At 43.5% G+C, this 20,632-nt stretch overlaps 1 protein-coding gene across 1 annotated transcript in view; it reads left to right on the top strand.

Moving 5' to 3' along the window:
• Nucleotides 1-6,238, top strand: part of LOC143106434 (protein NLRC3-like) — a 28,398-nt gene extending 22,160 nt beyond the window's left edge. The window contains exons 6-7 of the mRNA XM_076270705.1: nt 1,998-2,171; nt 6,061-6,238. Coding sequence (XP_076126820.1) covers nt 1,998-2,171; nt 6,061-6,238 — 352 coding nt within the window. The remainder of the gene's footprint in view (nt 1-1,997; nt 2,172-6,060) is intronic.
• The last annotated feature ends 14,394 nt before the right edge of the window (nt 6,239-20,632 follow it).

Below are 20,632 nucleotides of genomic sequence, written 5' to 3'. Positions count from 1 at the left end.
CGTAGGCTATGGAAGATTGGTCAAATCTAGCAAGTAGGAAAGTTTAAGTGAATGACGTGAAAGTGAAAGTAAGACATTCGAAAGGCCAACGAAAGTTAATGTTGCTTTTTGATAGTAGCCTACAAAGACTTCTGTTGTCTTTGAAAGGTTCTCTTATTGAAGCATTGAACTTCAATTTGGATTAACACCTGCTTTTACAAGGCGCAAGTATTTAGGCGCAGAATAGACGTGCGCTTTCAGGAGCAGTCTTTGTACATACCGCGGAATACATAATTAGGCGCTCTTTACTCTTCCCCTCCCATCTTTTTACGCTAAACTCCCACTTTCCCCTGGATCTTCCCATGAATGCATATGCATTACATGAAACACTCAATCTGCCATTTTCAGCTCCCGCGACAGGCAGTTTGCGCTTTTACATCAGTGCGGCCTGTTTATACATACCTCCAATGATTTTACACGCACGTTGCGAAACAAATACGCCTGAAGTGGGCGCAAAAGCGTTAGTACATCTGGCCCTCAGTGTCTAAAAACTCAGTGTCATTCAGACTCAACCCTCTTGTTGCTTTGATATTTTTTTCGTTGTCGTTTGAACGTCGGCAAGCAGGCATGTTGCGGTTGCAATTTAAGTGAAATTTCTACAGTAGGCCTACAACATGCTGTTAGGCTGGTCAATGTACTTGTACAGGTAAATGTTCAACAATTGCTGGTGTACAGGCTATAATCAATTAGCTAAATCATTTGTCCAGCTGTTTAAACATTTTTTCGTGCTACATTCAAACGCAAAAGGTGCTTTGATATATTTTTCGTTTGAACGTCGGCAAGCAGGCATGCTGAGGTTGCAATGAATGAGGATAATTGGTTTTATCTGCGGATTTATTTTTTGCATTATTTTGAATATGACTCGCTCCAGTCTCAACAGCACGTACTTTTTCCACACGCATCTAAGTTCTAACACACATAGCCTATCCCCTCTCGCTTTCTCTCTCTCCATCCCTGCGCACGGTGCTTTCTTAAAGGAGCTGCACCATTTTACAACAATTGCATCTACATTTTCATATTATAATGTTTTGTCAAGTGTAAGCTTAAACTACCGTGATCAATTTAAGTTCCCGTGCCCCCGCTGCGTCTTGGAAGCAGTAAGTCAGTCGCATCAAAAATAGTAGTGGCACCCAAGTGACACCTTGTGGTTGTTTGTGTCAACTGCAGTTTGTGCCATTTCTGCTGAGAAAATGGGGTGCGTGATTCATGAAGGAACCCGTCCAAACTTAACCGGGACCCACTGTACATACACGCACACACACACACCTGTGACTCACTCACTTCCTCACTCTGTCATTCTGTCTCACTCACACACACACACACACACACACACACACACTTACTCACACACACACACATATTCACACACACTCACACACACACACACACACACAGACACACAACAATGACTCACTCGCTCAGTCAAACACACACACACACACACACCACTGACTCACTCGCTCAGTCAAACAGACACATACACACACACACCACTGACTCACTCACTCAGTCAAACACACACACACACACACACACACACACATATACAACTGACTCACTCACTTAGCCAAACACACACACACACACCACTGACTCACTCACTCAGTCAAACACACACACACACACACACATACAACTGACTCACTCACTTAGCCAAACACACACACACACACCACTGACTCACTCACTCAGTCAAACACACACACACACACACATACACACACACACACACACACACACTCACACACACCAATGACTCACTCACTCAGTCAAACACACACACACACACACACACATATACAACTGACTCACTCACTTAGCCAAACACGCACACACACCACTGACTCACTCACTAAGTCAAACACACACACACACACATTATTATTGTAAGGTGTCCGTAATGTTTGACTGTCCAAAAGGAAATGAAGATGAAGTATTTCCCCTACTTCTCTCTACAGCCTGTCAGGCTGCAGTATTGGAGAGGAAGGCTTCAGAGCTCTTGCATCAGCACTGACATCAAACCCCTCACACATGAGAGAGCTGCAGCTGAGTTATAATAAAGCAGGAGACTCAGGAGTGAAGCATCTTTCTTCTCTTCTGGAGGATCCCAACTGTAAACTGGAGACACTAAAGTGAGTATCACAAGACCAAATGCTGAGTTGCTATCAGTGAATTTGACATTGTATGTTTTTGCTCTTTCTTTCTCTCTGTTCCTCACACACACACACACACACACACACACACACACACACTCACACTCACACACACTCACACTAATTCACAGGTAAAGGGTTACTATTAGTTAATGCAAGTTAGTTTAGTCAAGTCAGGAGTTAAAACATGTTCTCTCTCTGGTCAGTTTTATCACACACACACACACACACACACACACACACACATACACACACACACACACACACACCTGTGACTCACTCACTTCCTCACTCTGTCATTCTGTCTCACTCACACACACACACACACACTTACTCACACACACACATATGCACACACACTCACACACACACACACATACACACACACACACACACACCAATGACTCACTCACTAAGTCCAACACACACACACACACAAACACACACACACACACCACTGACTCGCTCAGTCAAACACACACACACACACATACACACACACACACACACACTCTCACACACACACACACACACACACACACACACACACACACACACACTCACACACACACACACACACGGTTCAAGGTTCAAGGTTCTTTATTTGCCATTTGTGCACAAACCAGCAGTTCAGACACATTAGAATTTTTGTGCGGTGCTCTCAGAGTCAACACTATGGGGTAAAAACACTATATTAAAAAGATAAATACATTAACAAATATAGGCTTATTGAAAAAACATTAACACAATAAATACAAGTACTAATTAAGACACATAATCCTGTTTTACAGATGTCACATATTGCACATGTCAGTTTGAGTGAGGTAGTGTGAGTTATTTTAACATGTTCAGTAGTTTTGTTTCGCCATCAGTCTGACTGTGGCAGGGAAGAAGCTATTGAAAAAACGTGTTCTATGGGTGATGATGCTGTCCGCTCTGCTGTGTCTCAGGTTGTATGTGTAGAGTTTGTGTCTGAACAGAGAGTGAGCTGGGTGGAGTGAGTCTCTGATGATTCTCTCTGCTCTTTTCTGACAGCGCTGCACAAACATAGAGTCCATGGAGGGAAGTGTTGTTCCAATGATCCTCTCTGCCGTCTTTATGACTCTTTGCAGAGCCTTCCTCTCTGCCTGTGTGGTGGTACCATACCAGACGGTGATGCCTGTGGTGAGGATGCTCTCTATCAGTCCTCTGTAGGCCTGGGTGAGGGGGCGGTGGTTCAGACCAGCTTTCCTGAGCAGCCTGATGAAATAGAGCCTTTGCTGGGCTTTTTAAACTGTGGCTGTGGTGAGTCCAGCTCAGGTCAGATGTAACCTGCAGTCCCAGGAATCTGTAGCTGTCAGCCCTCTCCACCTCAGTCCCTTTGATGATAAGAGGCTGATAAGGGGATGTTTCTTCCTGAAATCCAGTGCTATTTCTTTGGTCTTGTCAGTGTTTAGGACAAGGTCATTCTCCTCTCCGTAGACCAGGATGTTGTTGACCAGCGACCTGTACCCTGACTCATCCCCCCCCCCCCCCCCCCCCGATAAGCCCCAGGATGGTGGTGTCATCAGCGTATTTGATAATGATGGTGTTGTCCTGGGTGGAGACACAGTCGTGGGTGTACAGAGTGAAGAGTTTGGGGCTGAGGCAGCAGCCCTGTGGGGATCCTGTGCTGACTGTGAGCCCAGCAGATACTTGTCCTCCCATTCTCACCACCTGTGATCTCTCTATCAGGAAGTCCAGAATCCAGTTACAGGTGGGAGTTGGGACACCCAGGTCTGTCAGCTTCTTGATTAGCTTGCCCGGGCGGATGGTGTTAAAGGCAGAACTGTAGTCCAGGAAAAGCATCCTGGCATACGTTCTGCTACCTTCCAGATGTTGCAGGATGTGGTGTAGGGCTATTGATACCGCATCATCCACTGATCGATTGGGTCGGTAGGCAAGCTGTAGGGGGTCAACGGTATCTGGAATTGTATAGTTGATGTGTGTGAGAAACAGTTTTTCCAGGCACTTCATGGCGACTGGTGTGAGTGCCACTGGCCTGAAGTCATTGAGGGTGGATGCGTCTGGTCTTTTGGGGACGGGTATGATGGTGGAGGACTTGAAAATACGGGGGACTACAGCCTGGGATAGTGACAGGTTGAAAATGTCAGTGTACACACCAGCTAGTTGTTCCCCACAGGCCTTCAGAACCTTGGGAGGAACTCCGTCAGGTCTCTTCAGGACCTTCAGGACCTGTGTGTGTGTGTCACTTGAAAGGCAGTGTACGTGGGGTCACAGGGGGCTTTTGAGGGTGTGTCTGTGTTCAGTCTGTCAAACCTGGCATAGAAGGTGTTAAGGCTATCTGGAAGGGTGGCATCCCAGAGGTCTGTGGTTTTTGTAGCTTTCCTGTAGTTAGTGAAAGACTGAATTCCCTGCCACATGCTGCGTGTGTTGTGGTTGAGGTAGTAGCTTTCAAGTTTTTGGGAGTGAGCCCTCTTTGCTGCTCTGATGGACTTCTGCAGCTCATACCGGGTTATCTTATACTCCACTTGATCTCCTGACTTGAAGGCTTCCCCCCTCTTCCTAATTTTCTGTTTTATGTCCCCATTAAACCAGGGTTTTTGGTTAGGGAACATACTTACAGTCCTGGTGGGTGCACATATGGACGTGCACCAGCTAATGTAGTCACTCACAGTCTCTATGTATTCGTGAATGTCATTTTTGGCCTCTTTGAAGATGCTCCATTCTGTGGCCTCTAAGCAGCCCTGCAGACTAGCCTGTGCATCATCAGTCCAAGTGTTAATGGTTTTGACTGTGACTGGTTTTGTTTTGAGTCTTTTGTTATAAGCTGGTTTGAGCCTGATTGCCCGGTGGTCAGACTTTCCAAAATGGGGTTTGGAGAGCCCCCTGTCGGGTCAGCATAGCATGCTAGCTCAGGGTAGGATTCCGAAGTAGGGCCAAAAAGTCCGAAATGGCTGCGCTCTCTCAGCTGTAGTAAGGTCGCCCGATCATAGAAAACTTTTGCAGCGTGTGTCTTAGCTCGGCTTAAAAAAGTAAGGAAAATAAGAAAACACACAAATAACTCGACTCGGGAGAGCTCCGCGACGTCGCCCTCTGGGGAGCGTCATCTTGACACGCGTGAATCACGACAATGTCTTGACCATTCCAAACACACACACACACACACACACAGACACACACCAATGACTCACTCACTCAGTCCAACACTCAAGGCTGCTTGGCCCAAAGCAGACCTGACATAAAATGGGGGAGACCACACCGTAGCGTTCAATATAAATACATCATTTATTTACATGAATAGAAAAGTCAGTATAATGTATAAAAGCAAAGTGTCGTGCAAAGTGTGTCTAGGGGAAATGAATAACCAAAACAAAACGCGACGAGGACGGAGGAGCTCCCAGCACACAGGGCTACACGAGCGGCCAGGGCTCTCCCCAGCACAGGGCTACACGAGCAGCCAGGGCTCTCTCCAGGCTCTCCCCATCGGAACAAGCCACAAATGAGCGATAGGCCAAGAGAGCGTCCATGCGAAACCCGGCCTTCTTATAGTCCAGCCCATTAACTACTGGGCGCCACCCCTGCACTCAGCACCCTGCAGGAGACAGACAGGCAACACATAGAATAAAGCCCCAAGAACAGTCAACAGGGTCGTAACAAACACAAACACACACACACACACCACTTACTCACTCGCTCAGTCAAACACACACACACACATACACACACACACACACACACACACCACTGACTCACTCACTCAGTCAAACACACACACACACACACACACACACACACACACATTATTATTGTAAGGTGTCCGTAATGTTTGACTGTCCAAAAGGAAATGAAGATGAAGTATTTCTCCTACTTCTCTCTACATGTACAGCCTGTCAGACTGCAGTATTGGAGAGGAAGGCTTCAGAGCTCTTGCATCAGCACTGAGATCAAACCCCTCACACATGAGAGTGCTGCAGCTGAGTTATAATAAAGCAGGAGACTCAGGAGTGAAGCATCTTTCTTCTCTTCTGAAGGATCCCAACCGTAAACTGGAGAAACTAGAGTGAGTATCACAAGACCAGATACTGAGTTGCTATCAGTGAATTTGACATTGAATGTTTTTGCTCTTTCTTTCTTTCCGTTCCTCATATGGGCAGCATGGGCGGCATCTTGTCTAGGCCGGCATGAGCCCTCGCTATTTTTCAGCTTTCATTTGCGCCAATCAGTTTTCTATCGCTCATTTGCATGTCATGTCAATCATGTGTCCCTGTGTGGGGAGTGGGGGCCCTATAGGCTACTCTGCAGGAGCCCGTGCTGCTAATGTGAAATTGTTACAAAATAATGTTTGGGGTGCCCAGGACATCATATAAGCTGGGACTGCCACTGCATACTGTATATTAATAACTCATTCTCATGTAAGGGGATAATGTTCATAATTACTCATTCTCATGTAAGGGGATAATGTTCATAATAACTCATTCTCATGTAAGATGATAATGTTCATAATAAATAATTCTCATGTAAGGGGATAATGTTCATTTCTATGTTTCATGTTGTTAACTGTATGTCCAGCATTTACACATGAGGTGATAACAGTTTCCCTCGTTGGTCTCTGTGTGTCCTTCAACTGATCTGATGAAGTGTTCTCTTCCTCCTACAGCCTGGACAATCAGGACCCTGACCGCTGCTCTCTGAGCTGAAGAACAATCCAAACTGTAAACATCTACAAATACACAGACTCTAATGAATCCATCTCATTGTATTTGTGAAAAGTGAAGGTCTTGCTTTCACCAAACTCACTGTTCGTGAGTACCGATTCACTACACATAACTCTATATAGCATTTACACTGATAAACTGCAGTTCCCAACATGCATCACATTCACCAACTGGCGGCGTCTCAAAGCCTGTAGCCGTAGTGACCACTAAGGTTCATATAGTTACCGTAAAACAGCCACATGTCAGTTCAGTAAACTTCATGTAAACTTCACCATCTTACATAGAAAGTGTGTGTATGGATGAAGTGTGTGTGTGTGAATTGTTATTTTGTTGTGTGTTATATTATTAGTGATGACTGGGCAACATCATCATATGTGTTTAATCATCTTTATGTGTCTAAATCAGGGCTGTCAATCATCTCATTTGTCTCTCCCTCTTATTTGTGTGCAGATTTCATCACAGTCATATTTAATATACATTTTACAAATTCACTTCTGTAAATACAGAAATTGTAACTGGTGTTGTATAAAGAATGTTTTCAATGTAGGAATCATGTCATCAATGCTCATATGTTTATTAGCTGAATATGATGGGGAAATAAGTATTAAAGGTATTATCCAGAGTAAAATGCACTTTAGATCAATTTACGGATGATTGGGAGTACATACGTTGAGTTGACATCCAAATCATGTCATTCGGATGTGTTTTAAGAAAGTTCGATGTTACCGTTTTTAGTCAAAACTCGTTACCGTGGAAGTGAGAAGGGCATATTATTTCGCCGCTACAAAACGCTATTTTTATACCTCTTCTACAGTTCCAAACAACATTACACTTACGTGGTAGTGAGTAGAGGGTCCCTAAAGCCAAACCGAAGTATCCCGAGGTCTTTATGTGGTCGGATAGAGAGTCCAGAATGAATTTCATCAAGCCAGTACCTTTCCGGAAATGTTGTCATCTTTGCTGCCATCTTTAGGGGAAAGTCCGTAGGAGTCAATTGCCAAGTGTGCTCTGGAAATTCACAATTTCGTCGCCGTTTAAAAAAAAAAAAAAGACATAGTCCAGTATTTCTTTTGAAATTGAAATGAAGTTGTATGGACTGGATTATGTTTTTTTTTTTTTTTTTTTTTTTTAAACGGCGAAGAAATTGTGAACTTTCCCCTTATGGCCACACACACATTACCACCAGCAGCACATTACGGCCACACACACATTACCAGCAGCACATTACGGCCACACACATTACCAGCAGCACATTACGGCCACACACATTACCAGCAGCACATTACGGCCACACACACATTACCAGCAGCACATTACGGCCACACACACATTACCAGCAGCACATTACGGCCACGCACATTACCAGCAGCACATTACGGCCACACACACATTACAAGCAGCACATTACGGCCACACACACATTACCAGCAGCACATTACGGCCACACACACATTACCAGCTGCACATTACGGCCAGACACACATTACCAGCAGCAGCACATTACGGCCACACACACATTACCAGCAGCACATTACGGCCACACACACATTACCAGCAGCACATTACGGCCACACACACATTACCAGCAGCACATTACGGCCACACACACATTACCAGTGCAGCAGCCAAGGGCGTAGGTTTGGTCTGAGCTTTGGTGGGGACACCACTATAACCAGCATTTTGTGAAAAGAAATCATTAAGGTTACATTGACAAACTCTTAACCGTGAGCTGCCTGTATATTCTCTGATTCTGATATTTACAGATATCAAGGCGATCTAAGCACAGCTCAGTTTTAAGAAATGCTTAAAGCCGAAAGACCATGTTGAATTTTGCTACAATTTATTTCAAAACAGGATTACTCTGGAACAGCTAACTATGCACGGAAATGCATTACACCTTTGTGTTCGGTAAGGTCTGCTGTTTATTCTGATATATGGTTTGTCATGTGTTGCGTGAAGAGTGTGTAGGCCTACAATATTCCACTGAGACGAATGGATGTGGAGATGTGCGCAAAGAATAATTATTAAATCTCTTGAAGTTATTTTTCTCGTGAACTGTTTATCACAGCAAATAGTGGCAAGCTAGCACCGTTTAAAAGCTGAGAAAAGGCTCTTTCATGTGACACATGTGTGATGAGTAGCCTACTTCTCGAGGAGTTCAACAGAGAAGAATGGGTGAATTTGGACGCACTTCATATGCCTTGTAGTGAAGCTGAAGCGCAGCGTCTGCGGCTCACTGGTAGTTATTATAGGTAACTTCAAATCAGCGCGATTTACCCTTATAGTACTGCACATTACAAGATTTGTACGAGATGATCCGCAGCACTGAAGTGAGAAATGATTTAACTCTTTGTGTAGCGCATGTGAGCGCTTTTACCCATTCCGACCTGAATATTGGTGGGAACATTTCAGTCGTAATTTGACATTGGTGTGGACACGTCCTTCGGTCCCCTCACAAATCTACGCCCCTGGCAGCAGCACATTACGGCCACACACATTACCAGCAGCACATTACCACACACATTACCACACACATTACCAGTGCAGCAGCACATTACGGCCACACACACATTACCAGCAGCACATTACGGCCACACACACATTACCAGCAGCACATTACCACACACATTACCACACACATTACCAGCAGCACATTACGGCCACACACACATTACCAGCAGCACATTACGGCCACACACACATTACCAGTTCAGCACATTAGGGCCACACACACATTACCAGCAGCAGCACATTACGGCCACACACACATTACCAGCAGCACATTACGGCCACACACACATTACCAGCAGCACATTACGGCCACACACACATTACCAGTGCAGCACATTACGGCCACACACACATTACCAGTGCAGCACATTAGGGCCACACACACATTACCAGCAGCAGCACATTACGGCCACACACACATTACCAGCAGCACATTACGGCCACACACACATTACCAGCAGCACATTACGGCCACACACACATTACCAGCAGCACATTACGGCCACACACACATTACCAGCAGCACATTACGGCCACACACATTACCAGCAGCACATTACGGCCACACACACATTACCAGCAGCACATTACGGCCACACACATTAGACTTAGACTTAGAAAACTTTAATGTCCCCGAGAGGCCATTTGTTTTACCCTAAAAACACAACATGTGCGTGTGCGTGTTTGTGCATGAAATATACTGTACTTATGAATACAATTAATACAAGACTAATCTGTGCATATGCTAGATCCATGTGACTACAGAACTCAGTGACTATGTACTCAATGAAAAATATTGACTGAGGCAGAAGCCTTCTTCACATCCTCCTCTATGCTGTGGTGTACTAGGGAGGCAGCATCCTCCTTTATCCTGTGGTGTACTAGGCATTCTCCTCTATGCTGTGGTGTACTAGGGAGGCAGCATCCTCCTCTATGCTGTGGTGTACTAGGTAGCATCCTCCTCTATGCTGTGGTGTACAAGGCAGCATCCTCCTCTATGCTGTGGTGTACTAGGGAGGCAGCATCCTCCTCTATGCTGTGGTGTACTAGGCAGCATCCTCCTTTATCCTGTGGTGTACTAGGCATCCTCCTCTATGCTGTGGTGTACTAGGGAGGCAGCATCCTCCTCTATGCTGTGGTGTACTAGGTAGCATCCTCCTCTATGCTGTTGGGTATAGGGAGGCAGCATCCTCCTCTATGCTGCGGTGTACTAGGGAGGCAGCATCCTCCTCTATGCTGTGGTATAGTAGGCAGCATTCTCTTCTATGCTGTGGTGTACTAGGGAGCATCCTCCTCTATGCTCTGGTGTACTAGGGAGGCAGCATCCTCTATGCTGTGGTGTACTAGGGAGGCAGCATCCTCCTCTATGCTGTGGTGTACTAGGCATCCTCCTCTATGCTGTGGTGTACTAGGGAGGCAGCATCCTCCTCTATGCTGTGGTGTACTAGGGAGCATTCTCCTCTATGATGTAGTGTACTAGGGAGGCAGCATCCTCCTCTATGCTGTGGTATAGTAGGCAGCATTCTCTTCTATGCTGTGGTGTACTAGGGAGCATCCTCCTCTATGCTGTGGTGTACTAGGGAGGCAGCATCCTCCTCTATGCTGTGGTGTACTAGGGAGGCAGCATCCTCCTCTATGCTGTGGTGTACTAGGGAGGCAGCATCCTCCTCTATGCTGTGGTATAGTAGGCAGCATTCTCTTCTATGCTGTGGTGTACTAGGGAGCATCCTCCTCTATGCTGTGGTGTACTAGGGAGGCAGCATCCTCCTCTATGCTGTGGTGTACTAGGGAGGCAGCATCCTCCTCTATGCTGTGGTGTACTAGGGAGGCAGCATCCTCCTCTATGCTGTGGTGTACTAGGCAGCATCCTCCTCTATGCTGTGGTGTACTAGGGAGCATCCTCCTCTATGCTGTGGTGTACTAGGCAGCATCCTCCTCTATGCTGTGGTGTACTATGTAGCATCCTCCTCTATGCTGTGGTGTACTAGGGAGGCAGCATTAAGAAGAGGCTCTGTTGTTGGCACCAAGGTGGACTCTGTAAGGTCAGTGGGGGAGAAAAGAATCCTGAAACCCACGCTACACTTTAGGAGGACGCCAGTGTGGTCATTGGACACATAGGGTCTGTTCGAAACGGAAGACGGCTGTCTGCTGCCTCCCTCCCTACATAGCGAGCTGTCTCACTAGACATGACTTTGGATTAAATGCATCTTTTAAAAATGAGTGTAGCACTCTAGAATCTTTGGTTAACACTATGGTATGATGTTAGCAAAAGTTGGACGTTAAACTAAATTAGCTTACATAAGATAGCAGGCTAACGGTATAAATTATTTTTACGGGCGGCAGATACTGTATATCAGACCAGACACTATTAATGGTTACAACAATGGCATAATCAATAAGCAAAATAATGTCACAAAAATTACATTTAAACAGATTCAGCAGCCATTATCGATGTCATCCGCCATCTTTGTTTACTTTTCACAGCTGTTGCCGCAAAGGATTATGGGTAGGAGGGCGCATGAAGTGTTTATCGATGCTGCCTCCAAAAATGACCGTTATTCGGGAAAACGATATCTTAGAAGGCAGCAAAATTGGATTTTTCGGTTTCGAACAGCACTTGCTGGCTCGCCCCCCGTTTTGAACAGACCCATAAACAGTTTGGCCTAAAACACTTCACATCTCCCCTGAAACAGCACTCCACCCACACAGGTGCTGGCTGTTTTGTGTGCAGAGAGAGGGTGTGGTGGCCAACGTGTGGGTCATGTTTACATTATGACTACGGGAGGAGATCTAATATTATGATCAAAGGTTTACTCATTAACAGTTTTAAAAGCTAACGGAGGTGTAAATTATTAACAAGACATAATGTATGCACAAACAGCCTGATAATACACACATTGTCCTCACACTGCATTTAGTTTGAAACCAATGTACTGGTTGTGAACTATTTATTTTATATTAATTTTATATACCTGTGGCCCCTGAAAATTCCTGCTCATTGAGCAACCTTTTTCTTTGTCTCAATGACATTAAGAATTGGATGGCTCTTGGCCCTCTATCTGTTAACCATCACAGCGTTGTTAAGAACCTAGGTGTTTTCCTAGGTTACCCAATACTGTACTGGTTGTGTACTATTTAGTGTTAGGGCTACCCTTTACTGTACTGGTTGTGTAGTATACTGAGTTAGGGGTACCCTATACTGTACTGGTTGTGTACTATACTGGGTTACCCTATACTGTACTGGTAGTGTACTATACTGGGTTAGGGGTACCCTATACTGTACTGGTTGTGTACTATACTGGGTTAGGGGAACCCTATACTGTACTGCTTGTATACTATACTGGGTTAGGGGTACCCTATACTGTACTGGTTGTGTACTATACTGGGATAGGGGTACCCTATACTGTACTGGTAGTGTACTATACTGGGGTACCCTATACTGTACTGGTTGTGTACTATACTGGGTTATCAGGGGATAAGACACTGATTCCAGAATTGAACCCATTATAAGACATATAAATGCGGAAGCTAATTCTCTTTTTCAATGACGACAGATTGCAACCATTGCTTAGACATGATAATCCGGGTCTGACCAAGGAGAGAGAGGAGGAGGCGACAGAGGGTCAGGTGACCAATGTGAGGAAGAGAGAGCACAGAGAAAGGCAGCGCAGGAGGCACAGATGACCAGGTCAGAGCCCTTAAACAAAATTGTGCATGCAAACACACTCTGTCAGAACACTGACGTTCTGTGAACTGCGTGTGAATGGTGTCAAGTACCTTATAAAACTCATTAGCATGTCACCTTTTACACAAGAAAATTATTCAATAGATAAATACATTTATAAATATGCCACAAGTTTAACCCCCCCAATGGTAGGTTCAAAGTTACGCCCTTGCAACACGTTCTGTAAGACCCTAGCAGCAGTCTATAAGCTTACTGTACGTCATATTTTGTTCTTCTTGCACATATTTCTTCATGCAACAAAAGAAGACTGATTAGGATTGTCCACTTTTTCATAATGATCCTAGTCAAACACCTAGTACACAGTTTTCTTTTGAACATTCCAATAACACACACACATAACCTATCAAGCCTATCAGCATGCTGATGAGGCAAAACCAAGAGAGTGTAATTATGGCTGGCTCATTGTGATTGTGTTGACGGATACTTGCACAAGGTTGTATTGATAAACTGGCAAAAATATTTGATTTATTTTTGTTTTGTTTTGTTTTGACGTTTTTTTTGTAACTATGTCATAGGCTGAGTGAGAATTAGACAAAACATTTCCTTTACAGCTTAGTGAACCATGCGCATTAGTCCGACAGCTGTCTCCCGCCCTTCAGGAATCCTGTCCAGCAGCTTCCCTGGCAGGCATTTATAAATCTGCTTACGAGAAACGAGCATACAGTACATTTCTAAGCAATGCTCCGCCTTATGAGAGGGACATTAACAAAGTACTTGTGGTGAATATCAGCTTTAATCAAAGTCCTTCTGACAAGTTCTTTGGAGTGCTTCAGTTCTGTGTGTTTTCTAAAACCTCCCTTGGATGTGTTAGTCGTCATGATCACACTGCCTGTGTTCTTATATGTATTTCACATTTTCACAACTGTGCAAGCAGGTAATAACTTATTTCTACAAAACTTAAGAAAGTACAATACTTTATATTCTTGTCAATGGCAACCGTATAGATGTTATTTATTTTTAGAAAACAACATTACACTGTGCTGATTTTGTATTCATGATAAAGTAGCCTAATAACGGAAATATTATGTTGTATGTTGTAATTGTTCATTTTAAAACCAATTGAAGCAGTCATCAAACAACTTGTTCTGCCATGGCTGTTAAAAACATTCAATTTTGTATTTTGCAGGAGGCCATACCTTACTTGTGTTTGCAACTTTCATAAAGGGAGAGACTGCATTTCCTAAATTTAGTGCTTTGTTGATGCTTGATGATTTTCAAGTCGGATACTATGATTCAATTCATAAAACGGTTCAATGCAGAGGTCCAAATCTCACTGACCCTGTAGCTGAAAAGGATCAGAGGGATTTTAGGTTCGTATATGGGGATATTTCTGAGGGTATGGAACACAGAATGTTGTCTTTGAAGGGTCACTTCAACAAAACAAATGGTAAGAACATACTGATCAATGCAACACACTACATATGGTCACACCTATGTAAAATGATCCTCCGCACATTAAATAAAACCTTATTTGAAGTCAATCTCTGTTACAATATGAACTATGGACAAAAAAGACTCACAACGTGATTTTAAAACCACTAAGTTCCCAGGGTGGCCACATTTGGAACAGTTACCCACCTCCCCCCAACATTTTAAGTCATTTTTATGTATCATATTGTTAGCATAATCATATTATACACCATTTGACTCTTGGGAATCCATACATTACAACATCTTTCATGTAAAATATGTGTAGTATTTACATGATCAAATGTACTGTATCTTACCATGCCTCAATTCAAAATGGCCGACGCGGTGCTTTCCTTCCCTCTAGCCCAGATTGTTAGGAATATGTAGATGTAGCATATTGGGTGTTGAAATGTCCACAATAATCCATAGAAATGGGAAATCCATATTGTTTCATCCAATATAAGTTGTGTAGATGCGTAGTCCATCTTATGCACACCAATTGAACCAACACAAAATTGCAAAAAAATTATATATAATAAATTATATATAATATATTTTTGTGTAATGATTCCAAATTTAGTGTAGTCATTCCATATTAGAGCTCCTGACATACAATTCAAATTGTGTCACCTTTCATTTGAGACCAAGATTATGCTTCTACACAAAGGGGTTCATAGTAAGTTTTTGATAGTCAGTATACATTTTGGGCCTCCAAAGGTCCCATTTGGAGTCTCCATAGGGCATTTTGCAAAATGAGGGGACATACTATTACAAATAATTGTCTAAAGTACTCATCTTTTGTTCTATATTGATCTATTTTTCACAGACCTGGTGCTAGGGCTCAGTTGTGTTTCTATATATAGAATTATATCAAGTGACCTAAAGGCCTGAAATGTGGTCAGTTCAGAGAGGTTTGTAATCCGGCAGAAAGAAAAAACTATATTCTAGCCTCTGTAACTCTGTGTCAGACAGTTATTCGTATTGTTTCCCAAGAAACTACAGGGTCTCAGCTTTTCAAAGAGGTCAAGAATTTGATTATGAAGGAGGCGCTGTGCGCAGACAAAAAAAAAAATTGTCTATGGAATTATGTGGCTAGCAAACTGTTTATTGCCATTCTGGCATCTTATCCGTCACAGTTCTGCTATTTTTCCATCACCACACGGCTATCCCAATCGCAACTGCAATGGTGGAAGTAACAATAAACTAGTTTGGAAAAATAATGTAATGCTGTGTCATTAATTACTATGGGGGAAATTCACTTCTGTGTTACACACATTGGGGGGAATTATCCAATGTGAGTAAGGGTAAGTAAAAAAAATGAGTAACTACGCACATTTTAACCTGCGCAAATTCTCCCCTTTACTTAAATCTGTCATTTATGCGCAATGAAGGGAGTTAAGCGTTTTGGGAGGAGCAACCCCAAAATCAGGGCGTTTCTTATGTATACAACTCTCTCGCATTCTGCCACTGGTCCTTGGGCCAAAGACCCAAAATATAGCATACCGGTACCATCTGGGTGGGCAAATTCTAGTTGTGATTTTTTTATACCTACACATCCCTAGTTTATGTTTTGATATGATAGACCTCTGAGATTAGTAGCTTTTTAGTGGTTATCACCTAATGAAGTAAACCACCCTCTAATATAAATCGCATTTTAGACGCCTGGTGCATATCCTGGTTGAAGCCATGGTTAAGACACTTGTCAGCGTTGTATAATATTGTGTTTGGTATCACCTTGAAGAGTACATCCTAAGCTTTCATTTAAGCACATTGGTGAAGCCCTCTGTCAAACACAGAGGTCACTGGAGCTCTTTGAACCATCAAAAACACAACATTTTCCACAATTTCCGCCTAAACTATACACTTTCTTTATAACCTGTGGCACCAGAGAATATTACAGATACAAAAGACAGAAACTGAAATACTCTCTGGACTCCAAGGATTCTGGAAATGTATGCTTTACCCATACTACTTCATTGTTGGATGTGATTTCAGGACTAAACTAAGAAGGATGACTTTGGCCAAAATTCCGCTCATGGAACTTCATTGGTTTGTTAGGTAGATGTGTAATTGTGTTTCTATTGTCATGCAAAGTGTAAATACATGAGTGTAAATGTAACATTTTGGCTACAGCTACATCAGGTAGCCTATGTAAAGTAGCTGGGTCATCCTTAGCATGGAAAAAAAGTTGTGCACACACAAATAGAACTATTGTTATTAAAATGTTCATTTAGGTCTATATTTTATTGTTTGTAACTGATCTGATTTAATTTGATGGATAATTACTCTTCACATCATAAATATGGTGTGCAACCATACAGAAACAACATTTTTCACATGACAATATTATACATATTTTTAGGGCCCTATTTTCCAACCTGGCGCATGGCGGGAAACAGGTTATTATCCCTGCGCAAAGTTTATTCGTATTTTGCGCGTCTCTTTTTTTTGAGCAACATGCCCAGGGGTGTGGCAATTAACGACCTATGGAAGGGTTCTGGTGCGTATAAAAATCGGTATCGTACACTACCTAAAACGCATTACGCCACTGACCAAGAGAAACCTGGTCAGAAGTCCATGGTGAGTTGTTTATATGTTATTTTAAGGGCACATTATCAACAGTGATATGGGCGGGTGCACAGCGCACCATGCTTCTCTCATCCACAAACACGCATCGGCGCACATCCATGCAAAACATTACAAATTACACGATAACCATGAGAAACATAATTAGAATAAAGATATTACGAAATACATCTCACAATGAGTAGTTATTTACCATCATTTGCAAATTGGTAATGACGGAGAGGCAAATATGAGCTGAACAGATAAAGACGTCATAAAATGTAGGCAACTCCTCTGTAGGATAAACGTCATTCGAACATTATTGGGGTAAGTGGTGCTTTTTTTGTCAGTCAATAGTGAAAGTAATTAACTGTGTATAACTGTTTTGTTGTTGACTGACACCACGGTGACGTTAGTTTTACTTTGCCAATCAGTTCAAATAATAGGCGAGCACAAATGCATGTAGGCTATACCAGAGACTTTCTAATGTGGAGACACAGCACTCAAAAAATACTCCATAGAAATGCATGGGGCTAGTTTGTCACGCCAATATGGCCGTTGTCTACACATATCCCACCCCTTCCTCGGCAAAACGTCGACATGTGAATACGTTGAGCCAATCATGTGGTGTGATGTGAATACATTGAGCCAATCATATGGTGTGTTGTGAAGACATCGTGCCAATTATGTGTTGTGATCTCAAGGATACAAGGATACAAGGAAGTTTATTGTCACATGCATATAGTTACTGGAAGTAAGAAATGCAGTGAAATTATGTCTGGTGTCAGCCTATTTGTGCATTAATGGGGGGGGGGGGGTAAAAAGTGCAGTAGAAGAGGAGTTTAGTAGATTAAGTGGCAAGGGCTGCATACAAAAAGGTGGGGGAGGATTGGGATTGGGTGGGGGGCACCAACAAGGAGCACCCAAGAGCAACAGGGGCAAGGAAAAACTCCCTTACCAAGGAAGAAACCTTGGGCAGATCCACGGCTCAAAGGGCTAACCCAACTGCCAGGGGTCTTGGTGTGTGTGTTGGGGGGATGACAGGGGAGATGGGATAGTGTGCTGTGTATGTGGGGAGAGGGCAGTGTGCAATATGTGTGTTGGAGAAGCTTCCTCATGAGACAATGTGCTGTGTATTGGGGGGGGGGGGGGGCAGTGTGCTGTAAGTATGTTGGGGATGTGTGTTGAGAAGCTTCCTGATGAAATAATGTGCTGTGTATGTAGGGGGGGGGGGCAGGGACTTACTATTGCAAGCAGAGTCCTGTATGTATGATGTATGTGAGTGATGACAGTGAAGATGTCTCGCTGCTGGAGCAAGATATACTCTGCTAGGTTTTAGTAAAGCATGGTTTAGTGGAATAACTGTTCCATACGGTCTGGCGTGCAAGCAGATTCCTTCAAATGCGCCACTGACTATGAAAATACTGATGCGCTGTTTAAAGTTGCACCGCTATCTGTTAAAGGGAATGACAGATGTGTGCCAAAACACACCCATGACTGATTAAGAAACCTAGGAACGTCTTGTTGCGCCATCCGCCCGACGTTTAATAACGAAAACACTCCCAATGTGGACTGGACATCCCACTAAATTTAAATAAGCTTTTCGCAAGTGACCATGTGTTTTAGACTGTCATGATAGGGCCATTAAAAGGGGATAAATGGACTCAAGGTTCCAACAAATTGTTATCATTTGACAAATTCCAGATTGACAAGGGAATGGTAGAGCAATGTGTATGCTCAGCTTGCCTTTAAAGGGACACCAGGCAACGTTTTCGTGTTAATTAATCATCTTCGTAAGTCGGTATATGTTTAAATGACTTATTACAGGGCAAATGAAGACTCTCTCGCCCGTCCCTACTGCCTGTAGGAAGAATATCCCACTTGCAAGTTCACCCGCCGACCTGCAGTCTCACAAAGTCTCAGACATCGCGAGAAGCAGGATCAGTTTACATCCTGCATCCACAGCACAGAGGCAGGCTAACGAAACGCTAGCGATTGTTGCAAACGTGTGTATAATGGCAGAGCCGGCGAATAAGCAGCGAAAACCCTTGACGGAACATGCAAAGAAAAGGAAAAGAGCTTCAGACCGAGCGAGGGCTTATGCACGTATCGACACGTACAGATGCTAGGGGGAGTTTTGTAGAGAAAAAACATCAGGCTTGCCTGGAGCACAGCTCCTTACGTACATGCATATGCGTGCCTGTGTGTGTGTGTTTATGTGTGTGCATTCGTGTGGGTGGGTGTTTGTGCATATGTGTGTGCTTGCCTGTGTGTGTGTGTGTGTCTGTGTTTTATGTAGTTTGTGGAGGACTGGTTCAGACATGTCACATCCATAACATGAAACCGTCAAATCCATAACGACACTTTTTCCTACATAATGCCTTACGAAAATGACGCATAGTTTCGGGCTCATCATCATCATCAGGGACTGGCTAATCTACTGCTCAGAGGCCAGAATTTTTACTGCATAGCCACACAGATCAAGCTTGGGTTTTGTTATCAATATTTGCATAATATTCACAAAGTCTATGAATCGCAATGTTGGATGATACAAAAAGGCTAATATTATAATTTAATAAGTTGCTTGCGAATAGGTTGACAACGCTAACGTCCAATATTACCCAATAATTACATTGCCAATCATTGCTATCTCTCTTACCAGTTGCCAGTGTCTGTCTTAAAGCAACACCAAAGCACTTTTCCTCTGTCGCATGCAAACTATTTGTTTATCAAACACCGGCTTTGGAAATAACAATGTCCACAGACAAGGTAGAATATGTTGCATGATGAAAGTATATGTACTGTGCATCGGATGCAAGTCAAATTTGTGGTTTCTTATGTCTCATTCCATCGAACTACAGGTCCGCTACCCGATCTGGCAAACTTGCATAGTGCGGTTATAGCCGATAGAAGGTCGCAAAGCAACTGCAGAAGTGCCGTTCACCCTGTTAGTTGATGAACCATTGAAACGATTTTGGAAACATTATTTTAGGGTACAAAAAACTCTTTGGTGTTGCTTTAAAAAAATATGTAAGCTTGGCACATTTGGCAACATCCTCCTCCAATGCCTTCCTTTCTTTTTTTACCTGGCCTTTTCAGTCCCTCCTGGCCTCTTTATACCATCCATCTTCCCTGACGCTTATTGCTACAGTAAGGCCGGCCCGGCTATCGGTAGGCCAGGCCTATCTGAGTAAACCTTTTGGAAAAGACGGGCTATATGGACCCAACCAACTCTTTTTGGGAGGGGAGAACTCCCTCACATGGTAGGCTACAACCCATGCAGAGGCTGCGGTGTCAGGCATAGATTGCAGAACGTGAGTAGCCTACTTTAAGAGAAGATAGACGTGACAAATCTACGTGACAAATGTCAATATGTTTTTCCTTGACCGGCCCAAAAGTGAAGCGGCCCACCAGGAATTTTCCTGATTACCCACCCCGGGCCTGCTTGGAATACTAGGCTTGCAATCCCCATCAATGAATCAGTGTGCCCTGTTCCCTGATGTTCCAGTGCC

Source organism: Alosa pseudoharengus, unplaced genomic scaffold, assembly GCF_046254945.1.
Source record: "Alosa pseudoharengus isolate Yale_2024_CS ecotype anadromous, Long Island Sound unplaced genomic scaffold, YU_APseudo_1.1 YU_APseudo_1.1_scf_6, whole genome shotgun sequence".
NCBI lineage: Eukaryota > Metazoa > Chordata > Actinopteri > Clupeiformes > Clupeidae > Alosa > Alosa pseudoharengus.
This window is presented reverse-complemented; position numbering and strand designations above follow the sequence as displayed.